This window comes from Zosterops lateralis (assembly GCF_965231275.1).
Source record: "Zosterops lateralis genome assembly, chromosome: Z".
In the NCBI taxonomy this organism is placed as follows: Eukaryota; Metazoa; Chordata; class Aves; order Passeriformes; family Zosteropidae; genus Zosterops; species Zosterops lateralis.
The window spans coordinates 79,468,728-79,493,056 of record NC_139800.1 but is presented as its reverse complement, the minus strand read 5'-3'; the positions used below and the strand labels follow the sequence as shown (position 1 = coordinate 79,493,056).

At 42.1% G+C, this 24,329-nt stretch overlaps 1 protein-coding gene across 1 annotated transcript; it reads right to left on the bottom strand.

Annotated features, from left to right (window-relative positions):
• Window positions 1–7,995: 7,995 nt before the first annotated feature.
• Window positions 7,996–23,980, bottom strand: HPRT1 (hypoxanthine phosphoribosyltransferase 1). The gene is made up of 9 exons (XM_083884599.1): window positions 23,921–23,980; window positions 21,900–22,006; window positions 20,269–20,452; window positions 16,236–16,301; window positions 15,586–15,603; window positions 13,270–13,352; window positions 10,605–10,651; window positions 8,662–8,738; window positions 7,996–8,069 (listed from the first exon to the last, which is right to left on the bottom strand). The coding sequence occupies exons 1-9, from the start codon at window positions 23,945–23,947 to the stop codon at window positions 8,022–8,024; spliced, it is 657 nt and encodes a 218-aa protein (XP_083740725.1). The 5' UTR covers window positions 23,948–23,980; the 3' UTR covers window positions 7,996–8,021.
• Between the last annotated feature and the right edge of the window lie 349 nt (window positions 23,981–24,329).

Sequence of the window (24,329 nt, the reverse complement as noted above, 5' to 3'; positions counted from 1 at the left end):
TCCAACATGGGCATGATCCTATACTCTATCTACCCCTCAGCTGTTGCTCTTCAGTCCTTTCCCTGGCAAAGAATCGGCCAAGGGACCCTTGCCCTGTGTTTGGGGCAGAGAGGGGGGTCTGGAGGCCGTGGAGAGCTGTCAGCAGTGCTCTAGCAGCACGTAAATACTGGAGTTTGGGATTGCCTGTTGCTCTCCAGTATTGCATTGCTGCTTTAGTGAGGCTGGAAATCGGTCCCTGCCACAGGAGCCGGGGCTCTGGCTCTTGGGGTCCCTCTGTGGCACCCCCACGGTGCTTCCCACACTGCCAGGGGCTCCTGGCTCCCACCCCACCCAATAAACCACTGCGGAGGCAGCAACCAACGAGGGCTTGGTGTCATGAATGGGGAAGGGAGCACTGCTGCTGTGGGTACCCAGTGCCCCAGCCCACGAGTGGAGGGGGCAGGGAGCACTGCCTGCTGTCCAGGGGATGGTGATGAGCCCTTCCCTGGGCTCTAGAGGGGGAGGGAGGATGTGGGGCTGCACAGGGACAGTGTGGCCCCAGGGTGCACCCACCCTATCTCAGAACCTGGGGAGGGGGTGTGGGGGATATCAGGAGGTGCAGGGGCTGGTGGTTGGGGACCAGAGCTTCAACTGGGTAGGAGGGAGGGAGGGACACTCCGATTGTGCCTGGGGTGCTCCTGGGGAAGCCCTGGTGCAGGAGGCATCATCTTTCCTGAAATTTCTGCAGCTGCCCCAGCCTCTGTCAGGATACCCCAGCTCAGGTACAGCTGCCATAGAGGGGCTGCCAGTGGTCAGCAGCATCTGGCACCAATTCGACTGTGGTGGAAAGAGTTTGGACGCACCTGAGGATTTGTCTGCTGACCCACTGCTGCAACAGTGAGCTCCTCCAGAGCTGTCCCAGCCCCATAGTGAAAGGTTTTTCCTAAACATTGCACCACTTGAAGCTTCCAAACCCTCCTGGAATAGACACAAGGTCTACCACGGAGCCAGGGGTGCTCCTGGGAAGGGCTGGGGTGGTGCCTGCCTGGTCAAGATTCATCTGCTTTGTGTCAATGAGCTTGTCCATCCTGCCAGTGATGGTACATCATTAACGCCCCCAGTTCAGCAGCCTCCTCGTGGTTGTGCATCCCAGAACATTTGTTTTTTCAGCTATTTTTGGGAATTATCTAATCACAGTCAGTAGTCGTAGGGCAGGGGAAAATCCTGTTGCTGGTTTACAGCTTCAGCTCCTGCTCTGTGCAGGAAGTGTCAGCGCTGTTGGAGCATCAGCAGGAGGCACCCCAGAACACAAACGTCTCTAGCAAGGGGAGGTGCAAGGGGCTGTGAGTGGGGAGGAGCAGCTTTTAGAGGAGCCTGTGCCCTCCAAGAGGGCAAACTGACAAATGTTTGGGCACACAACTGATGCATTCTAAACCAGACATGCTGGTGTTCATCCACTTGTGTCTGTAAAATGGCTCATTCCCACTCCGAACAAGTCAAGCCATTAATTGCCCCCAGGAAAATCACTTGATGAGTGACTTGGTTAACAGGGAAATTGGTCAATAAAGTTGGTAATTGTAATTTATATTAATTTTGCGTCACGTTTTTAAAAGAAAAGTTTCTACAGATATTTATAGCTGGAGCGTAAGATTTAAAATTCCTTTTACTTTCTTTGGGCCATTTCTGTTATGGTCAGTTTGATTTTACTCAGGTAGAAAAAGACATTTTCACCATGGTCACAAACTGAAGACTCCTGCTAAAACTGCTTTCAGGTGTCAGTCTCCTGCAGGATCAAAATGGGAGTAATGGGGGAGTCAAAGCTCAGAGTTTGCAGAGCAGTGGGCAGGAATAAAATCTAGAGACTAAATGAATGCAGTAGGATCTCAGGGGACAGAGAAATGCTCCCATGGAGGTGGCTGTGCAGGACGTCAGCAGCACAGGCTGTGGCAGTTGTGGATGTGCCATAACCACCATAACGAAGGCACAGGGATGTCAGGAGTGAGGGCTGAGGGTGCAGGATGGGGCTCCACAGGACATTGTGTGTCCCCACACTTGTCCAGATACTTCAGGATATTGTCAGTTATTAATACAGAAAGTCCAGGAGGCAGAGGGGGGACAGACTTCCAGCTGTGCTTTTCTCTCTGAGAAGCGAGGGAAGCTCCTATAGTTTTTTTTTTTGTTCCTGTGATGCAGAAGTTTGCCTTTAACATAAGTGCAAGTTGACTTCCCTATTGCATTTGAACACAAACCACTTGGAAAAAAAAGCCACTAAATGCCTTCGTGGAGCATCTTTGGGCTGACCATTCCCCTACGGATCAACATTGCAACTCTTTGAGGCATCTGCACAGGCAAAGCAGCCTGGGTAGACTTCTCTATTTGTGTAGGGTAAGGCAAGATGTGTTTTTTTGTTCAAATGTGAAATTTACTGCATCAGGAATGCATGTGACCACTGTAGAGGAAAAGTCTTTGAGTTCCTTCAGTAGTTTTTGCTGTGATTTTATAAACAAGCTGGAAGGCAGAAGTTCCCTGTGGTAGGTAAATACGTGCAGCACATCATCCCACCACTGCATAGCTGTGAGTGACTCATTAAACAAGTCTCTAATTCACACGTTTCTACACCGGTCGTCATTTTAAATTTTTTTCCCCAGACCAAAACTCTCCCACGTACTAAGACTAAGGTTTTGTTGCTCTGCTCACAGTACCAGGTACCTCCATTAAGAGGTGGTGGTGTGGGAGTCAAATGAGGTGTTGCAGATTCCTGTAAACACTGGAAAAGCAATTCAAAAAGCCACCTTATCTACCTTGAGCATTTTTCTGTTCATCTCCTTTGATGCAGAAGGAATTTTTGGCAGAGGTTGGCAGCTCATTGTGGTATCCAGCATTATCTTGCTTTTCTTGCACTTCTTGCCCACCCACCTCATCTGCTTTTCCTCAGCTCACATCCAGTGTGTTTGGAGCCAGGACTGGCTTTGGCAGGTGTTTGTGCAGTGTCTTGCACAACAGCAACTCCCAGAGTCTGATGTTAATGACTTCAGGTCTTGCTCTTTGCACTACAGAGATATTTCATGAGTCTTTTCCTCTCTCTTTGTGGGGTAGGAGACCCTGGCTGGGTACCCAGCTGTGCAGCTGCCCCCAGCACAAAGCTGCACAGAGGAAAAAGTCTTGGGTTAAATTAGATGTGGCAGGTATCAGCCACAGAGCAAAACAGAAGCCAGTTCACCTTTCCCATGAGGGTTTGCTTAAGTGACAGTGATGACCAGAGCAAAGGATGGCTCTGACACCCTGATGACACAGTGGTTCCTGGCAACAAATTCACCAAATGGAAGAAAAACACAAATTCAAGTATTTTATTTTTTAAAGCAAAGTGTAGGACGTTGCTCTCCTCAGTTTCTCATGTAAATCCATCCTTGTGGCTGTTCAAGTAATAAGATACTGAAGGTTACTCAAACTGATTCAGGCGGAGCATATATTAGTTAATACACTGTCCAGGGTGAGTTCTCATGCCATATAGTCTCTGAGAATAAATAGCTTCCCCCTCATACTGAAAAGAGATTATTTGAATGTGCAGGGCTGCCAGGTAAGGTCTGATGGCCAGGAGGGAACTGGAGATGTGGAAGTTGCAGCTCAGCAAGAAGGGAGTTGTGATGATGCTATACTAGAAAGCACAGGGTGGTTTTCTAATTTCAAGTTAAGGAGTTTACACCACAGAAGATATTTCTACCCTGTATTTCGTATTCTCTGATTGCTACAGGGTATTTTGCATTTTGTGAATGGAGGAGAAAAATTTATCATGAAAAGAAACGGGAGGAAAGATCTGATAAAGGCACATCAGTGAACATTTAGAAGCTCTCACACACAGACTCACACACCCATTACCCTGCTCCTCCCTGCCTTAGGGTTGGCTTAGTCACGTCTCGGTTCCTCAGATGGGAAACAGGCAAGTGAAGCATCAGCATCGCTGCTCTGGCACTGCCCGGATGCGCAAGAAAGGCAGCGCGTTCCGCCGGTACTCAGGCAGTTTGTTCCCGGGAAGAAGGATTTTATCCCGCTCCAACCTGCGGGACAGCCAAGCCAACCCCTTGTGCTTCTGCCAGCCCTGCCCCAGCTGCCCCGCAGCCCCGCGCTGGGCGAGCTCACAGCGGCACAGACGGAATTCCCTGCGGATCAAGAGGCAAACCCAGCCCCACACCGCCATCCACACCCCTTCCCCTCGGGCAGAATCCATGGGAGACGGGGCTTTCCGTGGCAGGGCTGGAACAGGCGAACTAAACACGGTTATTTCACTGCTATGGGTAGCAGAATGTCATGGAAGAACCGTGTTTTGCCTAATTCTCTTCAAAAAACAATCCTGTAGCGTTCCCGCTGGTGCTGCTGAGATTTCAGGATTATAAATCGGGCATGGATGAGCTGCCCAAGAAGCCACCTAAGAGAGCTGGGGCTGAAGCTGGAAATAGCTGCTGATTCCTTATTTATACAGACAGGATATAATGGGGTATTTTCCTGATTGTGAAGGGCTGGGGAACCACAACTTGTGATAGGGCACCCAAAGCTGTCTTACAGGCACCACGATTTGCTACAGTTCACCTGGAGATACCCAGGAGACACACAAGGGTTGGTTCCTTTTCTGGGGACAATGGGGACAAAATAAAGATGCCACTAATAATGGTTGTTAGATAACACCAGCCACTTCCTGGAACAGGTTAATCTACCTGCAGAATGATTTAATCACCATCACTGGCCTGTCTCTCCTACCTGGTTCCACAAGGATTTTCATCTTCCAAGATGAAGTTTCAAATCATCATTTGGTGTTTTACTGGAGCAGAGCCCACACACAGAAGGGCATTTGCAGCCACTCAAATGTGTCCCCAGCGCTGCACCAGCCTTTCATCACCTGGCAGTTACCAGCATGATCCCTCTCTCAGCTTCTCTAGGGGTGAAAATCCTCACAGCCAGTTCGTGAATATTTGTGCTTTTCTAGCCCCACCCTCTTTACTTTGGTGCCTGCAGTTCCATGAGCTTACTGGGTACTGGCATCTTTACAGAGCCGGGGAAGTGTTTTCCTCATCAGAATATTAATCAAACTACATCTGCTTGGGTAATTAAATACTATAACAATTAAAGAAAAACCCAGACCACAGTGATGTCTCAGCTTATAAAGGTGCTTGCCAAGAGTGGAGATCTGATCTTGCAAGGTGCAACCTGCTGCACAGGAATTAAAGCCTGTTGGGTAGGGCAGACAGTCCTTTAATGACTCATAACCAGCTCCCCGTGAGCACTGTCAGCTCCTCGCTGCTGGATTAGTGCCTGCTTGACAGGATTGTCGCAGCATAATAGACAATGAAACACCACCGTTTAATCAGTCAGGATATACAATTACAAGGCAGCTCAAAGATCTTTATTTGCTTCAATTTCCAAAAGCAGGATTGCTAAAAAAAAGTGAAGTTCCAGCTCAGTTCACAGAGAGACTTTTCTGTCTCAGCTACCAAAATGTACAGAAATGCCAGATGTCACAGGGAGAGACAGTGTAGCAAAGCCTATAAATATTCGAAATTATTTTTCCAGCATACATTTGTGACTCATAAAATGTGAAACCATAATGAATTTCAAATGCCACATAAATGTTCAAATACAAGATATTCCTCTGTGCTTTCATAATGCTTTAACAATATATGTCTGGGCCGTATAAAGCTGGTATTTAACTTGCAAAGGTGTAACTAAACCCACAGTCTTTTAACCAAAATTACCAAATAAAAAGTAACAATTGCAGTTTCAACGTTTTTCAAGTGAGGATTTATCTTCCTGTTGTGCTCACACAGCTGCTGTGAAAGGCTGCAGTAGATAGAACTATTCTAGCAAGGGTGAGGGAGGGATAGCCTTTATCTAAACAATCTTCAGACCAACAAAAAGCTTTTGAATAAGGAATCTCTGTAGTGATGAACTTGATCTGACAAGCACTTATGTGAAGTGAAAAAATCTCTGTGTCTGTTCCACAGCACCTGATATGTGGCAACATGTGGAGATTTTAAGTACAGACCTTTTCCATCAGACACAGGTGCTGTGGTAGAAGGCAGACCTGTGCTGCTGCAGCATCACTCCTAGGGCCAGTGCAACTTAACAGCATCTTCCCAAAATTCTCCTGTGACCACACAGCCCATGCAATTCCAACCCCTGCCCCCAAAACACTGGGAATTCCCTGCTCCAGCTACAGTTTGAAAGCTAAACCCCTTGTTATGACCAACTGAAGCCCTCCTCTCTTTACCACATCACATCATGTGAGTAATTGTCTTAACCATGACTGGAAAACCTCTTGGGAGACAGAGAATTTCCTTTTCTTGGAGATGCACTGCATATCTTTGCAACAACTCAGAGGTTCTTGGACAGGCAGATACACAAAGGTGAGTTAGGACAAATCCAGAAATACAATCAGACTTTGTAGTGCATTGGAAGAAAAGCTCTTTGAAAGAATTACCTACAGTGTAATTATGATCAGTGTTCCAGTATTTGTCAAAGAGGATTCTGATTAACAAATAGATCTCCCAGAAATGTGGTCATTTGATGTGAATTACATTGTGTGAATTCGTATTTTAGGTATGCTATTAAGGTCATTAATACTAGGTCAGCTGTAACTGAGCGGGCCATGGATGGGCAGTGGTGTGCAGCTCTTGGGAAAGTACAGACTCAAAACTTCAAAACCACAGAAAAATCTTTCAAAAACTCCATTGTGTATTAGCACTGAGCAGCATTAAATCTGAGGAGGTGGGAGAAGTAGAAGTACAGGAACCAAAAAGCATAGCACCAACACAGGTGTGAGCTGGGCTGCCACGTTCAGAACTCCACATGAGCAGAAGTGCTAATGAAACAAACCAAAATAATTACTTATGAAATGGTTGTGGGTTTTTTCCCACATGGATACATTTAATGGACATAGAACCTCCACTCTGCCAAGACAGAACAAAGGACTGTTGCTTCAACTGTCCTCTCTGGAATCTGGTTTGGTTAGAGAACTATGCAATTGATTCAATATATTCCCATAGCACTTTTATCATCTCTCTCTTAGACAGGATTACATTAACCAAAAGCTTTACAAAGGTAACAAATGCAGAGTCTGCCTTCACTGTCACAAGCACTTAAGAAAAATATTATTGAGAAGAAAATTTCAAGAGCACTTTAATATACAGAATGAGTGGGATAGATGTGCAGGGCTTTTAAAGAGACAGCCTTTATTTAAAGTACTTTGCTTTGTAGATATTATAAAGTAAACATTACAATACTTTTTTTTCCACAAATATATTAAAATTGTTTAAATTTAAAAGGCAATTCCACAGACTGATGGATATTTTTTAAAGAAAAAAAAAAATCTAACAGAAATAGGCAGCTCAACTAAAACTTGATTTTAAACATTCTGTTTTGTCATTCCATTAAAAAAAAAAAGAAAGAAAAAAAAAAAAAAGGAAAAGAAAAAACACACTTTTCACCCAGACCTTCTTTACAGCAATAAGGCAACTCCAGGAGATTTAGATGAGCCCCTTGGAGATTACAGATACTGTAACTGGCTGCTCCTCATGCTTTATAACACCCAAAGGTGCAACTATCCATTAATCACAATCACATCTGTGCATTAAAATATAAAACTTAAATTACCGATTTTAAAAATATTACTAATAGACTTCCCTATCATAAAATGTTTTACATTTACAGTACTTGAACTATTTCAGTTCTGGGTTGATGAGGTTTAAGCAATTTATCACCGCAAAAGTTAGACTCTGGAGCTCACAAACAGCACAACCCAACCAGGGGCAGCGATAGAGTCATAGTGCAAATCAAAATAAGGAGTGCAGAACTGCACTAATTGTTTACATTTCTAAAATATAAATGAACAAGACGAGCTCTTATATTGTACATGCAATAAATTACAGTAAGCATATGGCAATGGGGCTGGGGCGTTCTACAAGTGTAGCTGGTGTACCAGAGCTGAAGCCTGTGAAAGATAGGACTCGGTAAACAAAACATTTCAAAGCTCTGTTGTCACTTGAACTCTGCTTTCATGCTTTGTACTTCTGCTTCCCCGTCTCGCTGATCACACAGATATGCTGAAACAAAATAAAGAGCTGCTGTTAGGGAAGTAACCAAGGTCTGACATCAGTACCGAGCTTCTGAAAGCAACACAAGTGTGCCGTACACACTTCAGGAGGAAGAATCTTCTGACACTGTTTATGCAGAAAAACTTAGGCTTTCTTTTCGGTCCAAAAATATCTACATTGCCTTCTTTTCTCCTCTCCTAATTGTCCTATCCATGGTCTGCTAGGTTTGGTGAGACCCAGATGAAGAGTTCATGATAAAAGTAATAAAATGTGAGCCCTTCTTAACTTCTTCCCAGGTCTCTCTTCTTTAACTCTGACATAACTAAGCAAATGCACTTATTTGTTGCAGACATCTGGTGAGACAAGAAACTTCACATTATTTCAAAGCTGACAGTTGTGCAGCCTCCACTGTGCATGCAGCAAAATAAACTTTTTTGTTTCATTAGGGCTTCAAATGCTGCCCTGCTGCTCTCAGGCTTGTTCTCATCATTGGAACATGAGGCATGATTTACAGAGCAGGGATAATGATGTAAGGAGATTTCCCTTCCTTCCTCCTCCCCAGTTTTAAATGGAGAAAAAACATACAGGAAAAATTACTTACGTTCAAATCTCTAAAGTATTCATTGTAATCTAGGGCGTATCCCACAACAAATTTGTCTGGCACTTCAAATCCAACAACTGAAAAAGACCATAAGTCACCAGTGTGTTAGAAAAAGAACTTCCTAGAGTTCACTAGACCTTTTTACAGAGACAATACGGAATTTTATAGATATAGATTGGAACTCATTTTATTTCTTCCACTCAAGTACCTTCAGATTAATATTTCAGCTATTTTATAATTTTAAAAAATATAAAATAGCTTTGTTGATTTATCAACTAAAGGAAATTAAACAGATGCATTTATTGGCTCCCACACAGCTGCCTGGTGCTAGTCTGCAAGAAATGGATGGAAGTTCTTGTATTTACTGACAGGATATTATTATGAGAATGTAAAATTCCTTGAAAATGTCCTTTGACTTTGAAAATATGTTTGAAAAAAGTGCCAATCCTTCCTGGCACTTCCTAGCTGCCTGACATGCCAGTGTAGCAGCAGTGGACTCGTGAGCACAACACAAGTCCCCCCAACAGCATCATTCCAGAGAGAGCACCTCTGGGAGCTGCACCTGCACTCCAGACAGGGCTGCAGGAAGGGTCATTTGCAGGTTTCAGAAACAGAGTTGGCTGCTTTTGGGTGTCCTTTTGGCTTTGGTTTGTTGGGGTTTTTTGTGTTTGGTTGTGATTTTTACCTCCCAAAAAATCTGCCTAAAAAGAGGACATCAGCTATTCCAGATTGTCTGAATAGCTATAGCAGGATGCTTTGCAGGGCAGTACCAGTCCACCCTGTCTACACACACTGTAAAATGACCAAAAAATTTAAATTATCTAAAATATAAATTTTCCAGAGGGCTTTCCCCCACTGTGCTAAAATGAAAGACTCCTGAGCAGGAAATCTGTGTCATTTTTCTCGCCCTAGGTACAATGAAGAAAATAGGGAGATAAACTGTGCAATTCCAATAAAAGACTGTGGGCACTTTTGGAAAAACTAAGGTGATGTTTAACACTTACTGGGCCTCTCAGTACAGAGATAAAACAGAGGCCCAGCCATTGCTGCTTTGTTGTCTCCTTCAGAGCTCATATATCCTGCTCTGGACAGGTTTTCTCTGGGGACAGATGGCAAAACAAGTCATCTGCTGCAAGATGCTCTGAAGGCACCATTATTCCAGCTAAGCCTATAATGAGATCCCAGGAATGAGGGGTGTCCTTGAATGAGGGGAACACCTCAATGAAGCCTCGAGGTATTGAAATGCTTCACTAACAGAGCACTGTACAACCTTGGAAAGGAGGAGGAAGAGGATGTGATTCTGTTGCTCCATTCACTTCACTTCCATAATGAAAGTAACAGGAATTTAGCCTCGGGAACATGGTTAAAACACACAGCCCTGCCCAAGGCAGGAGGAGCTGTCACTCACTGTCTGCTGTGGATCCTGTTCCTCCACTAACAGACAGGAGAAGACAAGAAGGGAGTAATTCAGATGCCCAGACACAATCAGTGCCAATTTAGGCATTTTATCACTGTAAACTTCTATCAGACCTGCAACCCCATGTGGTCCTCCCACATTTTTGGGGACAGCCAAATGGCAGGAGGTGGCTAGGCTAAGGCACACAAATCACTCCCAAAAGTGTCAAAAGGTGAATCCAGCAGATTCCAGTGACTGAAGCATTTGACTACATGCAAGCTGAGACAATTTGCAGGTGACAAAGATGTAACCTACACCAAAATATCAAAGTTTGATTTTCAATATAATAAAATCTTGCAAATGTTACAAATCCTGATTAACTGTCTCAAAATACATTCCAGATATTGAAATTATCTAAATAAGAGCAAACTTTATCAAGAATAATTAGTGAAAACCTATTTGGAACATCCTTGGACTTTGAGCAAAAAGTACACAATACACAGACATGCTTTTAAATTATGAAAAATGGTTGTCAAAAGACACTTACAGTCTGGCCGATATCCCACACTTCGAGGAGTTCTTTTCACCAACAAACTGTCAAATAAAATTAATGTACAACTGAAACATGGAAAGGCACCATGTACAAATATATGAGACTGTTTTGATGATAGAGAAGCTGTATTAGGCCTAAGTGGGCATAACTGACAGCATAATTACCCATATTTTAAACCATTACTTTACTTGCAGGTACAAAAGATCATAATGACAAAATCAAAACTTCCTAGGATCATGAATGGCTCAGAGCCTGAAGGCTAACTAACAGGTCTGTAAGGAAAAGGCTGGGAGACCCTGGTCTGGATGGATTTTCACTGTGAAAAGACACTTACTGGGATTTTATATGTGTTAGGAACTGCGGGTGCTATTTATGGTAAAGAGGCAACCATCTGGGATGTGGCCAAAGAAAAAAGCCCAACAAAAGCCTAAGTTTTATGAAGCAAAAGTTCAGCTGCTTGAATGTAACCTTAATGGCACTTGTGCAACTTGTCCTTAACTGGTTTTCACAGGAAGTACTAATTACCCCCATAAAGTAATTGATTCTGATGATCAGGGGATACTAGAATTAATGGTCAGAGGAGTAAAAAGCATGGAGATACAAAGCTGGGGGTATTGTGCTGGAGAGAAATGCCCTGCCAGCCTAGTTTATTTTGGTCATTATTCAGTAGAGCACTTCTACCTCCTTATAAGACAATCCCACAGGCCTGACACTTGTCTGTCTGGGAAACAGAGACTTAGAGAGGAAAAGAAAAAGGTGGTTGATGGCTGAATGCCAACAGGACCAGCATAACTCTGTACACTAAACACAGATCCCCTTCCCTCCTGGATCACCCCTGAGGATGTGGCTTCCTTTGCCACAGTCACAGTTTTGATTTTAGTTACTGAAACATCTAATTGGGAGACTTTATTTTTGAGAATGGTGTAGGATTCAATCAAAGAAACCCAAAAATAATAGTACCATTAGTTAACATGTCCCTACTACAACTACTCAATTGTCTGAAGGAAAATAATAGAAAACTAAAAACAAACAACAACAACAACAACAACAACAACAACAACAAAAAAAAACCAAACAAAAAATCACAAAAACAAAACAAAAACCAAAACAAACAAACCAACCAACCTAAAATAATAAAAAAACCCACACCAAAAACCCCCAACAAAAACAAACAAACAAAACCATCAAAATCCTCAAACCAATCAACAACCACAACAACAAAACAACTACCAAAAAAAATTAACAAAAAAGAAATGAAATAGAAGAGAGAGAAGTGAAGCAACTAAGACCACAAGACTATCTAGAATGGTCATGTTTCCCTGGTCAGGTCTTTCCCTGGGCAGACCCAAATTACTGCAACAGGTTTAAAATACAGGAAATTGGTCTTTGCACATTTGTATTTATATAATATCATATTTATTATATTATATGATACTATATTGTATTATGCTATTTATATTATATTATACGATACTGTATTATACTATTTATATTATATTATTTATTATATTCTATTTTTACACTGTAGTGTTACAACCCTTTTCAGTGACACATATTTAAAAACTGGCCATGGAGAAATCCACAATGGCCTCACCTTCAGCAGGTCACCTCCAGATTATCAGCAAGAAGAGCTGTTCTGGTAAGTCTAACAACTGCTTTGACATTGTTATGGCAACACAAGTGATTAGATATTACACCCAGCTCTGCTTTATCTCTAATCCTCAGCAATCATTATGCTTTTATTAAAAAATACACAACCACAGCATAGCAGCCAACAGATGTAATTTAAAAAGAAGTAGGAGGAATGTTGATATTGGTTAATAATACAGTATCATCCTCAATATTTCTTGTAGGCTGCAAGTTATTTAATTATGAAATGTTTTGAAACCAATTGATTAAAGGTGTAACTAAGCAGAAAAGCCTGGAAGAGCATATGGGCTGGGTGACTCTCACAGAATGACCTCTAAAGCTCATCTGCACTATGGACACTACACACTCACTCCTGTTAGTGTGCAAACTAATTAAATTCCACAATTAAATAAGGAAAAATAGAAAAAATGTCTCCATTGCATGGTACACCACTGCAGTAGAGTGAAGTTGCAGATGGTGCCAGCAGAAACAAACATCTTTGGAGAGACACTACATACAGGTAAGTGACAATCACTAATTTTTCTTATTCCCCCTTCTAGTTAAAGTCTACATTTATGAATTAAATCATATTGAAAATACCTCTATTAACTTGAGAGGGTATTTTTTTTTAAGACCAAAAGATTTAAATTCTTCTAGATACTTCTAAACTTGTACTTCAGTGTAAAAGCCCACAAACCTTACCATAATATGTTGGGCAAGAGGTGTCCCAGGCATGCACAAGCTATGCCCTTCTGAAGCACAGGAATTCTTCCAGCAGTTAGGACTGGAAAAGACATTGTTTCCTATATCCTTAACAAATATATGTGCTTATAACATGCAAATGTACTTTAGGAGTTTAAACAAGTAGTAACTTCAACAGATCACATCACATATGACTCCTGCAGAAATGTTCCTTCCTGTTTCTCATCCATGGAAATGTGTTCTATGTTTGTGTTTACTTGTTGGTTTGGTTGGTTTTTTTTAACCTTCTTAGGATGAAAACCAGCACAAATACTCATCAAACATTTACCTGGCTACTTTCACCATCTTTGGATTGTACTGTTTAAGCAGAGACAGCAACGTTTTCATTGTTTTACCAGTATCAATTATGTCCTGGAAATAAAAACACTCATGTAAGACAGAATATTAAACATCTCAGAGTAGCACTTTCAAGTTTCTGCCACTGAAACTGCTCATCCACAGCAGCATGAAAATATGGAAAATTACGACCTGTAAAAATGCTCACAACCAAATCCAGGTGGCACAAAACAGCACTGAGCGTACACAACCACACTGGGTAAAGTGATCACACACATTAACAACAGGGCTTAATTGCTGTGGATAACCACAACTTTGGAAGCAGTTACTCCAATGACCTTCTTGGCTCCTTCTGGATATTTTATGGCTTGTGTTCCTTGCAGCAATGAGATAATGTTCAATTTGAGTATGATAAGACTAATGTTAGTCTTGCTGTTGAGCTCAGTTACAGAGTATTCAACGGGAAGAAAAGCAAGAAGGGAAAACAGGCAGAACAATCCATTATTCCAGTTAAAAGAAAAGGAGTACAATTTACTTTACAGAGCCAAGAAATACCTGAAGAAATTGCACTGGGAAGTCTCAGTGCAGTTCTGAAGTCTAAAACACACTAAAATAAATTTTGACATGGCATTTTAATACCATTCACTGCACATACAAACAGAAAATAAAAAGAGAATATACGGCTTAAAACTGAAATATTAGAAATGGCCTCCTCGTTGGGACACAATCACACAATCTTTACAGGGACAGTCCTTGCCCTGGCCTAAAATCAAATCTATTTGAAGTGAAGGAGACAGACAGCAAAGCAGCAGCAATATCCTGGTTTCAGCTGATTTTCCCATGACTCCCAAATAAAATAAAAATCAAAGAACAAACTCAACAGAGCACTTGTCAGCATTACCATTAACACTCAATGCTTTTAATCATTAAACTCCACAGAAGTTGAAGATGTACAGGTATATAGATATACAGGTATATAGACAAAAAAATCAAAGTTGGTAAATAAACAGCTACTTCCATGCCCTAGGAGAAAAGCAGAACCTGTTACTGATTTTCTGTTGTGTGATGAGCTGTTCATTGCAGATGAATCTCCATTTTGTACAGAATTTTTTGGACATTAGAGCAGCAAAGAAAAACCTGGTGTTCAAGACATTAAATTTACAATAGATGTGCATTTTATCATTTGACAGTTAAAACGGTAATCAGTAAGTGTTCATATCTGAGCGTGTAAGGTGAGTCACTGGACAGATGATTCACTAAACAAATAAGAAACTAACCTAATCTGAGGATTACATTCATCTGAAATGGAGCAGATACATAATTAAACACATCTGTCTATCTGAAGCAAAACATACTTCAAAGGGCACTAGTGATCACACAATGACTGCTGTATACATACTATTTTGGTAGGAGTTTTGGAACTGCATGTGCTTCCTGTGGAATAATATAACCTTCCCAAATTAGGAAAATAATACATAGAAGCACATTTTACGAGAGGGAACATCCTTTGCTTTGGTTGATGAATCAGTTGCCATAGTTGTTTCTTTGCTTACAAACATGCCATTTCCTTTATTTGGAGCCTTAACACATTATTAGATTGCACATCCGCCCTTCCTGTCTGCTGCTGCTGCTGCTTCCCTATCCTGAAATTGTCAATTGTACTCAAGGAAAGTGACATTGGCTGCACATTAGCAGTGGTGCTCACAATCAAACTGAGCTGTACTGCACCTGGTATCACTCAGAGAACCATGACAAGACAGAGGAATGGGAATTCAGCAATTGCAAAAAGCCAATTAAGAATTAGCATTCTCTGTGTCACTATTCTCTAAACAAACTACACACAAGGACACTGGACTCAGATCTGTTTTTCATGTGTTTTAGGATACTGATACCAGGAACTTCTTTCTACCTCTGCAGTTTCATTTCCTAGCTTGCTGTGATGAACCCAGAACAATAAAATGCTTAGTTATCACTTTTTTTTTTCAGGCTACTTAAAAAAAAAAAAAAAAGCAACAAGGAGGGGAAAAAATTAGACACTTCAGAATTGACAAAATCTCAGAAAACTGAAAGAAAATACAAACCATTTTGGATAGATGTTTTTCTGGTTAAATATAGCAATTGAATACAATTTGAGAATTCAAAACACACCTTAGTTCAAATTCAGAGACCACTTGCAGAATTCAGGCCTGCAATCAGAAGCTGGAAGCTTTGAAACCAGAAACTGTAGGTTTTGGCTTAGGAACAACTTCTATTAGAACTCTTTTTACCTGTCACACATTAGAACTTCCAAGTGAAACATAGTACTTACTTCTACGATCAAAACATTCTGGTAGGAAGAAAAAGAAAAACAAATCCATTAGTATTTAGACAACATACAATCTCTTATTAATCTTCACAACTAATTTTCAGCACAGTTAAATATTTGTACCACCATTTATTATGTATGTTTACATGTGTAACAGCAACTGCTTTGTAGTTTAACATTTTTGATGCTCTAATAACAATTAGCTCAGATTCTTTTCAACAGTTTATGTTAAGTACAGTCTTTGAATTATTCAGACTTTGAAAATTCTAGACATATGCAAAAAGGATCAAAATAGGATCTATACAATTCCTATTCTTCTAGAGAAGAATGTCCTACTGCAGAGACATGTACAATTCTTTACATAGACATATATGTCCTAAAAATCACCTGTCTGTGTGAGGAGAGGGGGGAAAGTGATGTGTCCTGACAGAGCAGGAGCAGTGGTGCTTTACCCCTGATACCTGGCTCAACAATCACCACAGAATCACTAGAGAAAAGCAGATTCTCAATTTACATTCTCCTATTTCCTCCTCTTGACACTGCTGATTGCAGGGACCTGTGTTCCTGGCATGGGCTGCACCCCACACATCCCAACAGTTTGAATTCCCACCCTCCTTCAGTGGAACACCAACACAGACAACAGAGAGCTGTACCTTTCCAGTCAGGGTTGAGAGGTCATCTCCCCCAATGACTTTGATATCTCCAGTCGACTGATCATTCTAAGAAAGAGGAGGGTGAACATTTAGCATGACAAGAATTGAGCTGATTTTCTCCTTGCAGGTAATGTCAAAACTGTGAAACACACAACTAGTAAATGTTAAAGCTTTCAGATGCACGGCAGCAACAGCATCTTTCTGTGAACAAAGAAATTACAAGTGATCAACTTCAAAGGTGGTATTTCAGATTAAAGACTGTTTGACAAGGGATTTGCACCAACACGGGCATCATCTCTCATCTGTAACCATTCTATGTATCTAAAAAGCAAGGACTTACTATGCATTCTCTACAGATATAGAAACAGGACAAAAAGCACTTCTGGTTTCTAAGCTACAGGATGCTATGTAGCTGGTAATCTACATTTTAAACTTTATGGCTTTAGAAAGTCTTACTCTGAATAAGAATAGGCAATCATAACAAGAATAGCCAGCAAACAAGGCATTGATTGCTATTTAGAACAATGAGCTACAAAAATAGCCAGAAAAGCTTGTGCTTGGTTAACAGCCAATATTGGTAACAAATCAAATTAGTTCTTACAAAATTGAACAGCAGCACAGGTACACCATCACTACACTGCACTTTGCTTCAGTAAATCTAAACTGTGATAAAAACACAAATTAACTGTTATACAGCAAAGTTAAAAACAGCTGCTAGGACTGCCTCACAAATCTTTGCAACTTATTAAACTCACTCCACTGACTTTAAACCTTGACAGTGTCTCACAGTTCATATTAGATGTCATATGCAGGTGCTAAGTTCCTGAGCAATCAAAGGGTTGAAAAAACAGTTAAAGATTTCTGACATTAGGTGCAACCAGATTTCCACTGGCAAGAACTTTGTTTAATCATTAAGCAATGTTTTAATTATCTTCAGGAGCATTATTTCCGTGTTCAGTACTGGTAAGACTTTAATGCTTCATGGTTTAACACATAAGAGTTTTACTGCCTCCCTGTTGTCACTGCTGGAAAACAATAACGTTTTACAAGATTGTAAATCCTGACTCAAGTGACTCCAAGATCACCTTTTAAAGTGGCATTTTAAGTTCCTTATAATATCTGCTGTTAGCAGAGACCTTTCAGGATACTGCTGTCACCAGCCTAACTAGAGTTTACCATGTACTCCACCAAAAATCCCTATTTTCACCAGTGACAGTGCAACAGATCCACTGTCTTTTGGCTGCCCTTCATGACTATACAAGCAACATTTGCTCATTTCCATGCTTAAATGCAGGAGACTGGTGGAAAGTCATTCTTCTTGTAACACAAACAGAATGAACTGTTTGTCAAGAATGCTGAGAGCTGGATCTGATCACAAACACCATCTTTCCATTTCTTAACAGCCTGCCAGATCATTAAAATTCATCCGTAAGGACTTGGAAAACTGGAGTTACAAGTAAAGTTTAATCATAGCTTGATCATGTCAGTATTCTTAGAGAATTATTTTGGGTGCGGTACAGTATGAACTTTGCATTGCAACACAAAAAAACCCCATATGCTTGTAAATATTAAATGATCAGTTTGCAACAAGAATAGAACTTCAATTACATCAATTACAGAACCATTACAAAAGTTCATCTGCTTCATTTATGCGACGAGGATATTTTTAACATCTTTTATCCAGTCTGTAAAGGCAGGCAGCAGGAGCCAGTAATCACATCCAGAGACAGTGACAGGAGAGTTGAAAGCTCCACTTTCAACTGTCCATTACAGTTTGTGATGATTTTCATGGCACTGAACACAGATGCCTTCCTGCAGCAAAGCACAGATCAAAACTGCAGAGCAGATTTAGCACTCTGACACTGTCACTGATGGAGACCCAGTCAAGCTGTTACATACATGTCCACGAGAGGATAATCTTATCCAGTCTATTAAGTTATGCAATCTAGAGGACCTAAATTTGGATATTAATAACCACCAAAGAGAGTCTACAGAAAAGACATGCTCACTAATAGTGTAGTGGAGGCATCACATAACAGCAGTTCCTCACTTATCCAGAACAAGAAAACATTCTTTTATAGAATTGGCTGACAAAATCAAAAACCTCAAGCCAACACCTCAAGGAAAATGTTTGGCTTCAACAGCTTTCTGTCTACATTTCTCTGCTTTTCTCCTCATCCACTTGTTTCTACAGTAGAAACAGGATTGTAATCTGCATAAAACTTACTTTGCTGCTCACTTCCCTATTAATATCAAGGCACTGTAGTTCTGAGGGGGAATAAACAAAAACAGCTGTAGTAAAGGAATGAACCAAAACACACCTGGGACACCAGTAAAAACTCAGCCTTGCTTTTCAGGAGAGACTGTTTCAGGTGTTTCAAACTATTTCTCCAGTATTTTTTTCTGAGTTAGAAAGTAGGGAGCCTGAAGGGTGTAGTCTTTGTACCGATTTTTTAAACAAGGCAAGTAAGTTAAAAAAGGCAAGTGGAGAAAGCAGAAGATACACAATTTCTTCTCCAAGAAAAAAAAAAAACAAGGGGATGTCATCATTTCCTATTCTTTAACCTACTATTCGGTAATAGAGACATTCAGTTCTCTGCAGCCTTTTACAGGCAGAATATATGGGCACGTGGGGGCTTTGGGGTGAAGTGGACTGGAGGCAGGAGTCTCCCCTTTTGGGAGGCACAGAAGCAAAGAGGCTCAGACTGCTCTCCCTCACTGATTTTAACTGAGTGCACAAGCACAAAGTGCCTCGTGAGATACAACCAAAGGCTGGCCCAAGCCCTCCTGCCCAGCTTTGCACACCCATTAAAGCAGATAACTAAATTAGTGCCTCGTGCTCTGCAAACCTGAGTGTGGTGTCCAGGAAAGCCCTGGGCAGGCAGCTGTGTGTGCACCTTGTCCTGCAAAAGGACAGGACCAAAGCCCCAGGCAGCTCTTGGCTTTGTCATGACACGTTAATGGAGAGCTTGATGGGAATCATGGACTTATCAAATTCTGCAGCAGTCCAGACTAAGTCTGTAAAATATCCCATTTCAGGTCTCTCAGTTTAATGAAATAAAGGATGAGAGTGATCTTTTCAATTCAGTGATCTGTGTTTTTCTGCTGGAATAGGGACTGGTCTACAGCTGTAGCAAGTAACCCTGACTTCAATGCAAAGCAGCTGATACAGAACAAACAGAAAAACATTGTGAAACAAAGTATTCATACATGCTAAACTGAAACAAAAAAAAGGTCATTATTTCCATTTTATAGGCGCTCTTAGGGAAAAAAAAAAATTCTGAAATCCCAAAAGCATGAGACTTGGCTGTCAGTAAGGTGGAAATCATAACAGTGCTGACAAACACCTGCTTCTTCCCTATGCTTCCTTCTGTAAAATCCAAGTTAGCTCATGCTACAGAATGTTCTCTCCCCCTACAAAGTTGAATACTTGTGTTCAGAATCAAAATAAATTCTTTCCCTAAGAATCTAAACCCAAGGCAACCTATGCCTTGTCTTGAAAAGCAAATGCCATATTCAGAGGCTATTAATCACTAATCTAGGTTTCTGTATCTAGTGTTTCCTCATGGCCAAATACAACTAATTTTGTTAATTGTTTGGTTCACCCAAACTAAAATGAGATAGGGAACCATTTCTGCAGCTTTCAAGTCATCCTGTCCAAGAATGATGTCTGGGCCATATAAAAACTCCCAGACTTAATTTTTTTTTTAATAATAGTTTCAGGAGAATTGTCTGTACCAGTCTAGAGCCACACCTTTAGAGATGGGATAGAGGACAGAGGAAATTGTTGAACAAGCAAAGGACATGTAAAGGGTCTCTCTTCTCATCATAAAGATCTTATTGGGGTGAGGAGATATCAAGGTCTAAAAAAACCCCACATTATATAATAAGGTAGAGAAAGAGTAAATTGGCTTGTGACTCTTAATTCCCTTAATCATTTGTTTAATACTAGCATATTAGGGCAGTAACAATATTAAACCACCTCTGTTAATAATTTGTAGTCAACTTAGCTAAAAACTGCATAGATACTTACACAGTAACTCTTCAACCTAATGAAGTCGACTGTCATGGGGATTGATTTGTCACTGTTTCTGTTCAGCGCTTTGATGTAGTCCAATAAATCAGCAAAAAATTTATAGCCACCCTTGAGTACACAGAGTGCCACGATGTGGTGTCCTCCCATGCCCTTCATAATTTCTCGTGCCAGTCTCTCCGTCCTAAACAAAACCAAGGAAGAATGAGCCATCACAACATTTCATTTGCTCATCACAGCAGCAGCACTGGATACTCCCAGCAGCAGCAAACACACGCAGCAAACTTGGAGACACGTTTTGCTTGGAAATATTTGCCCACCACTTGGGTCACTTTTACACACGTTACTGGTCGGCAAAGTTTTGCTTTTCAAGGTTAATCCAACAGTAGCTCTGCCAAATGCACTTGTTTTCCTACATCACGGGCAGCCAAAGCAAACCTTAACACCCTGAAACTGTTTCACTGTCAGATATGAGACATGAAGGTGTGTTTTCTCTTTCCAAAAACAGGTTCAGCTTCCATGAAAGGGCAATGTAAGCTAACACAACCCCAAGGGCAGTAGCCCCCACCAGCTGACAAGCAAGAAAACTCTCAAATTGTAAACTGAAGAGTTTATGTTTATTTGCCAAATCAGAATGCCAGAAACTGGTCCTAAAAAAAGAATACAATACTAGCAAGGCAGAGAACACTGCACTGTTTTTCTGCAATAATTGTTTCTAAATTTATTTTGCCATTTATTTTAGAAAGCATGGTCTGCATTTATTGTGTGCCAGCTGACAGCAGGTTTCTCAGAGAAAGCCAACCATTATAAACTTTACGTCAATCCTTTAATGACCTGTACTTTGTCCAATTTTTCCCTCTATATGGACTTCCAATGAAAAGTTGTAATATTTAAAAAGAAACTTTTTTTTAATAGCGATGTTCATTGTGTCTAGTCAAACAGAACCATGCAAAATATAAATGCATTCCTAGCCACAAGATCTTCTGGAAGACCCATAGATAAAAGGCTTAAATTCACTGAATTTGTTGTTCTTTCTCATGAAGGAAATTAGCAACTTTCAATCAGGAAGTAAAAATGTCTTATAGGCTTATGAACACATTTTTGACTACATAAGATGAAACTTGCACAGCACAGATTTCAGCAACCATAGAAGTGACAGATTGATATTTACAGAGGATAATGTCTTTCTTGGAAGGCAGGAGGAAGTTGGATGTTATTTATCTACCACATCAACACGAGAGAATCTAAAATGATGTGATTAATAGTTTACTTTTATTAATATCTTATGGAAATTCAAGAGACTAAATTTTCAGACTGAACTGGCACAACAAAACGTTTTCTAGTTAGATTTTAAGAAGGTAAAATGTCAAAGAAAACACTGGAAAGTCCTAAGCTGGTATATACTCCAAAAATTAGCTTGAGAATTATGATCAATTTTCAAAGAATAGCATGACTGCAACTGTACAAACTCTTAGAAGACAAAAAAAGCAAAAAAAAAAAGAGACTAATTGTACATTTGAATCTCTAATTAAATGTAATCTATTTAGACAGTCTCCAAGCAGCAAAATTATCACTGGAAGATGTTTATTACAGCTTCATGCAATCAGTGTACTGTCTGAAGTCAAACAAACCTGTCCATGATGAGCCCATGAGGAATATAGACTTTTTCCAAATCATCTGCATAATGTTTGGGTATGCAGAACAAATCCAGGTCGTAACCTTGTTCATCATCGCCAATCTGGAAAGGTAATAACATGAGGTTTCTACAAAGCTTTATAGAAAGTCTGTGCTGAGAAACTTCAAGTCCTTTGCTTTATTCAGTAAAAACTATCAAACCCATGGGTAAAACATATCAAACCCACAACGTTCATCAGAACTTTCCCCCCTCTCTAAAAGCATTGGTCACACTGAACACAGAGTAAAGTGTTATCTAACAGTTCACAAGGGTTTCTTGTAATATTATGAGTTGTTATGCACTGTGTAAAAGAAAGTCCTACAATGTTCTCCTCCAGTGGAGAGCAGGAAAGTGAAGTTACTACACCTCAGCGGAATTCTATATTGCATTACAAAAATAAGCTTTTTGACCCCTTTGAGTTTCCTACTGCAATGCAAAACATGCATGTGCAGTTAAGCAAGCAGAGGTGCTGACATGGACACCTTCCAAATCTCCACAGCACTTGATCACAACAAAACACACGAGCCAGCCTGCAGGACAAGACAAGAGAGCTCTGTGAGCACGGCAAGTTATCCTGCTGTGAAACAACTCTGCTCTGACCACCGTTTCCAAAAAAAGGGAGGTTCAAGAGCATTCAGAATCTGAAACTAAAGCTTTCAGCAACCTGTTCCACATGGGCAAACTCCCTGTACTAAACAGCCTGCAACGCTGGCAGGTGCATATTAATTAGGACAAGGGATTAGCATACATACATAATGATAGAGAACACTGCTGAGGTTCAGGGCACACTGTCACATCAAACAGCCTTCCTTGAACCCTAAACCCTGGTGCAGCTTGAACATGATGTGGTTTTCTAATTACTTCCCTCTCTGGTTATGTACCTGAACACTACCGTGTGGAAAAGGATTTCAGAGGGAAAACAGAAGGTTAGCGCTGACAGTTCACCAGGGCAGGCATTTTAAGTACCCCTTCTGGCCATTTTATTTCAGTGACTGTGGAAACGCTTTCCTGGCCAGTGGTCAGACAACTGTTTACATGGGGGTTTTGTTGATTAATCTTTAATGAGTATTTAATCTGGGGAATTTTATTATTATTTCACTCTCCAATGCAAAACTGGCCCTGTGGGAGCTACACACACACAGCTCCAGCTCACGGTCCCTGCAGTCCTCAGGAACTTATTTAAAGAAATAAATCCCAAAACTCATGGTTTTTTTTTCTTTGGTCAGACCCATCGTTACATCCAGCGTGTCTGCTAAACCTTCCGCTCTGCATCTGGCAGGGAACGGGCCCTTCCTACAGGTTTTATCAGGTTTTTTATGGACTGCAGGGATTTACTGTCGCAACCTCGCGGCCGTCACCGCTCTCGGCCATCAGACACCGCACGCACTTCGCCAGCACCGGGATCTGCTTTAAAACCATAAATAAAAACGAGCATAAACCCTTGGCAGATGCCGCAATTACGCAGAAAACATAAAGGATGCCGCTCCTGCAGAGCCAGACCCAGCTCAGTCACACACACACGTGGGGCTCTCCCGGCCGAAGCCTCCGGCACGCCGGGAACAGCAACAGGAATAGGAAGTTGTGCCGCGCTGGGGGAAGTTCTTCCACCTCGGCTCCGGAGGCGCCAAACGCCGGCTTTGCCCGGCGCCCTGGGGCTGCGGATCGCCCCGGATCCCGCCCCGAGGAGCCGCTCCGGCCGGGAGCAGGGACAGGGACAGGGACAGGGACGGGGACAGGGACAGGGAGCGGCGGGCCGGGCCGGGAGGCCGGAGCTGCTGCCCTCAAGGTGACTCTGCGGGGCGGCGGCTGCCGGCGCCCGGGGAGGCGACACGACACGACACGACACGCCACACGCCACACGCCACACGCCACACCGCGCCGTGCCGCCCCCGCCTTCCCTCACAGATCAGATCCTCTGCGCCCGGCATTTCCCCCCCTCCCGCGGGTGGCAGCCCCCTCTCTCTCTCTCTCACTCACCACGATGCAGGGGCTGGGGGTCGCCATGGAGCGCGGCGGCCCCGGAGCGGCTGGAGCGGAGCGGAGGCAGCGGGCGCGGGGAGCGGCGGCTGAGGCGGGAGCGGCGGGCAGGGCGGGCAGGAGGCACCGCGCCCTCAGCGGCCCCGGCGCCGCCTCCCCGCTCCCCGCCCTCCGCAACATGGCCGCGGGGAGCCGCCCTCAGCACCGCCCTGTGGGGACACGGGGGACGGCCTGAGGGACACAGCGCCTCAGCTGTGCTCTCCATGGGGCTGTCCCCGTCACAGCACGGTGCAGGTGTCCCCGCAGTTGTCCCACGGTGTTGAGAGTTGGCCTTTCCCTCACAGAGCGCGGTGTGCGCGCCCCGTCCCCTCAGGGTGACACGGCAGCGCTGTGTGTCCATTATGGGCCC

What these genes read in the sequence shown, in the direction of transcription:
- HPRT1 (XM_083884599.1), bottom strand. Translation starts at nt 23,947, where the DNA reads ATGGCGACCCCCAGCCCCTGCATCGTG. An exon ending in AAGATGGTGAAAGTAGCCAG is followed by an intron (nt 10,652 to 13,269) that starts GTAAATGTTTGA and finishes TTTATTTGACAG; the next exon opens with TTTGTTGGTGAAAAGAACTC. An exon ending in AATACTTTAGAGATTTGAAC is followed by an intron (nt 8,070 to 8,661) that starts GTAAGTAATTTT and finishes ATTTTGTTTCAG; the next exon opens with CATATCTGTGTGATCAGCGA.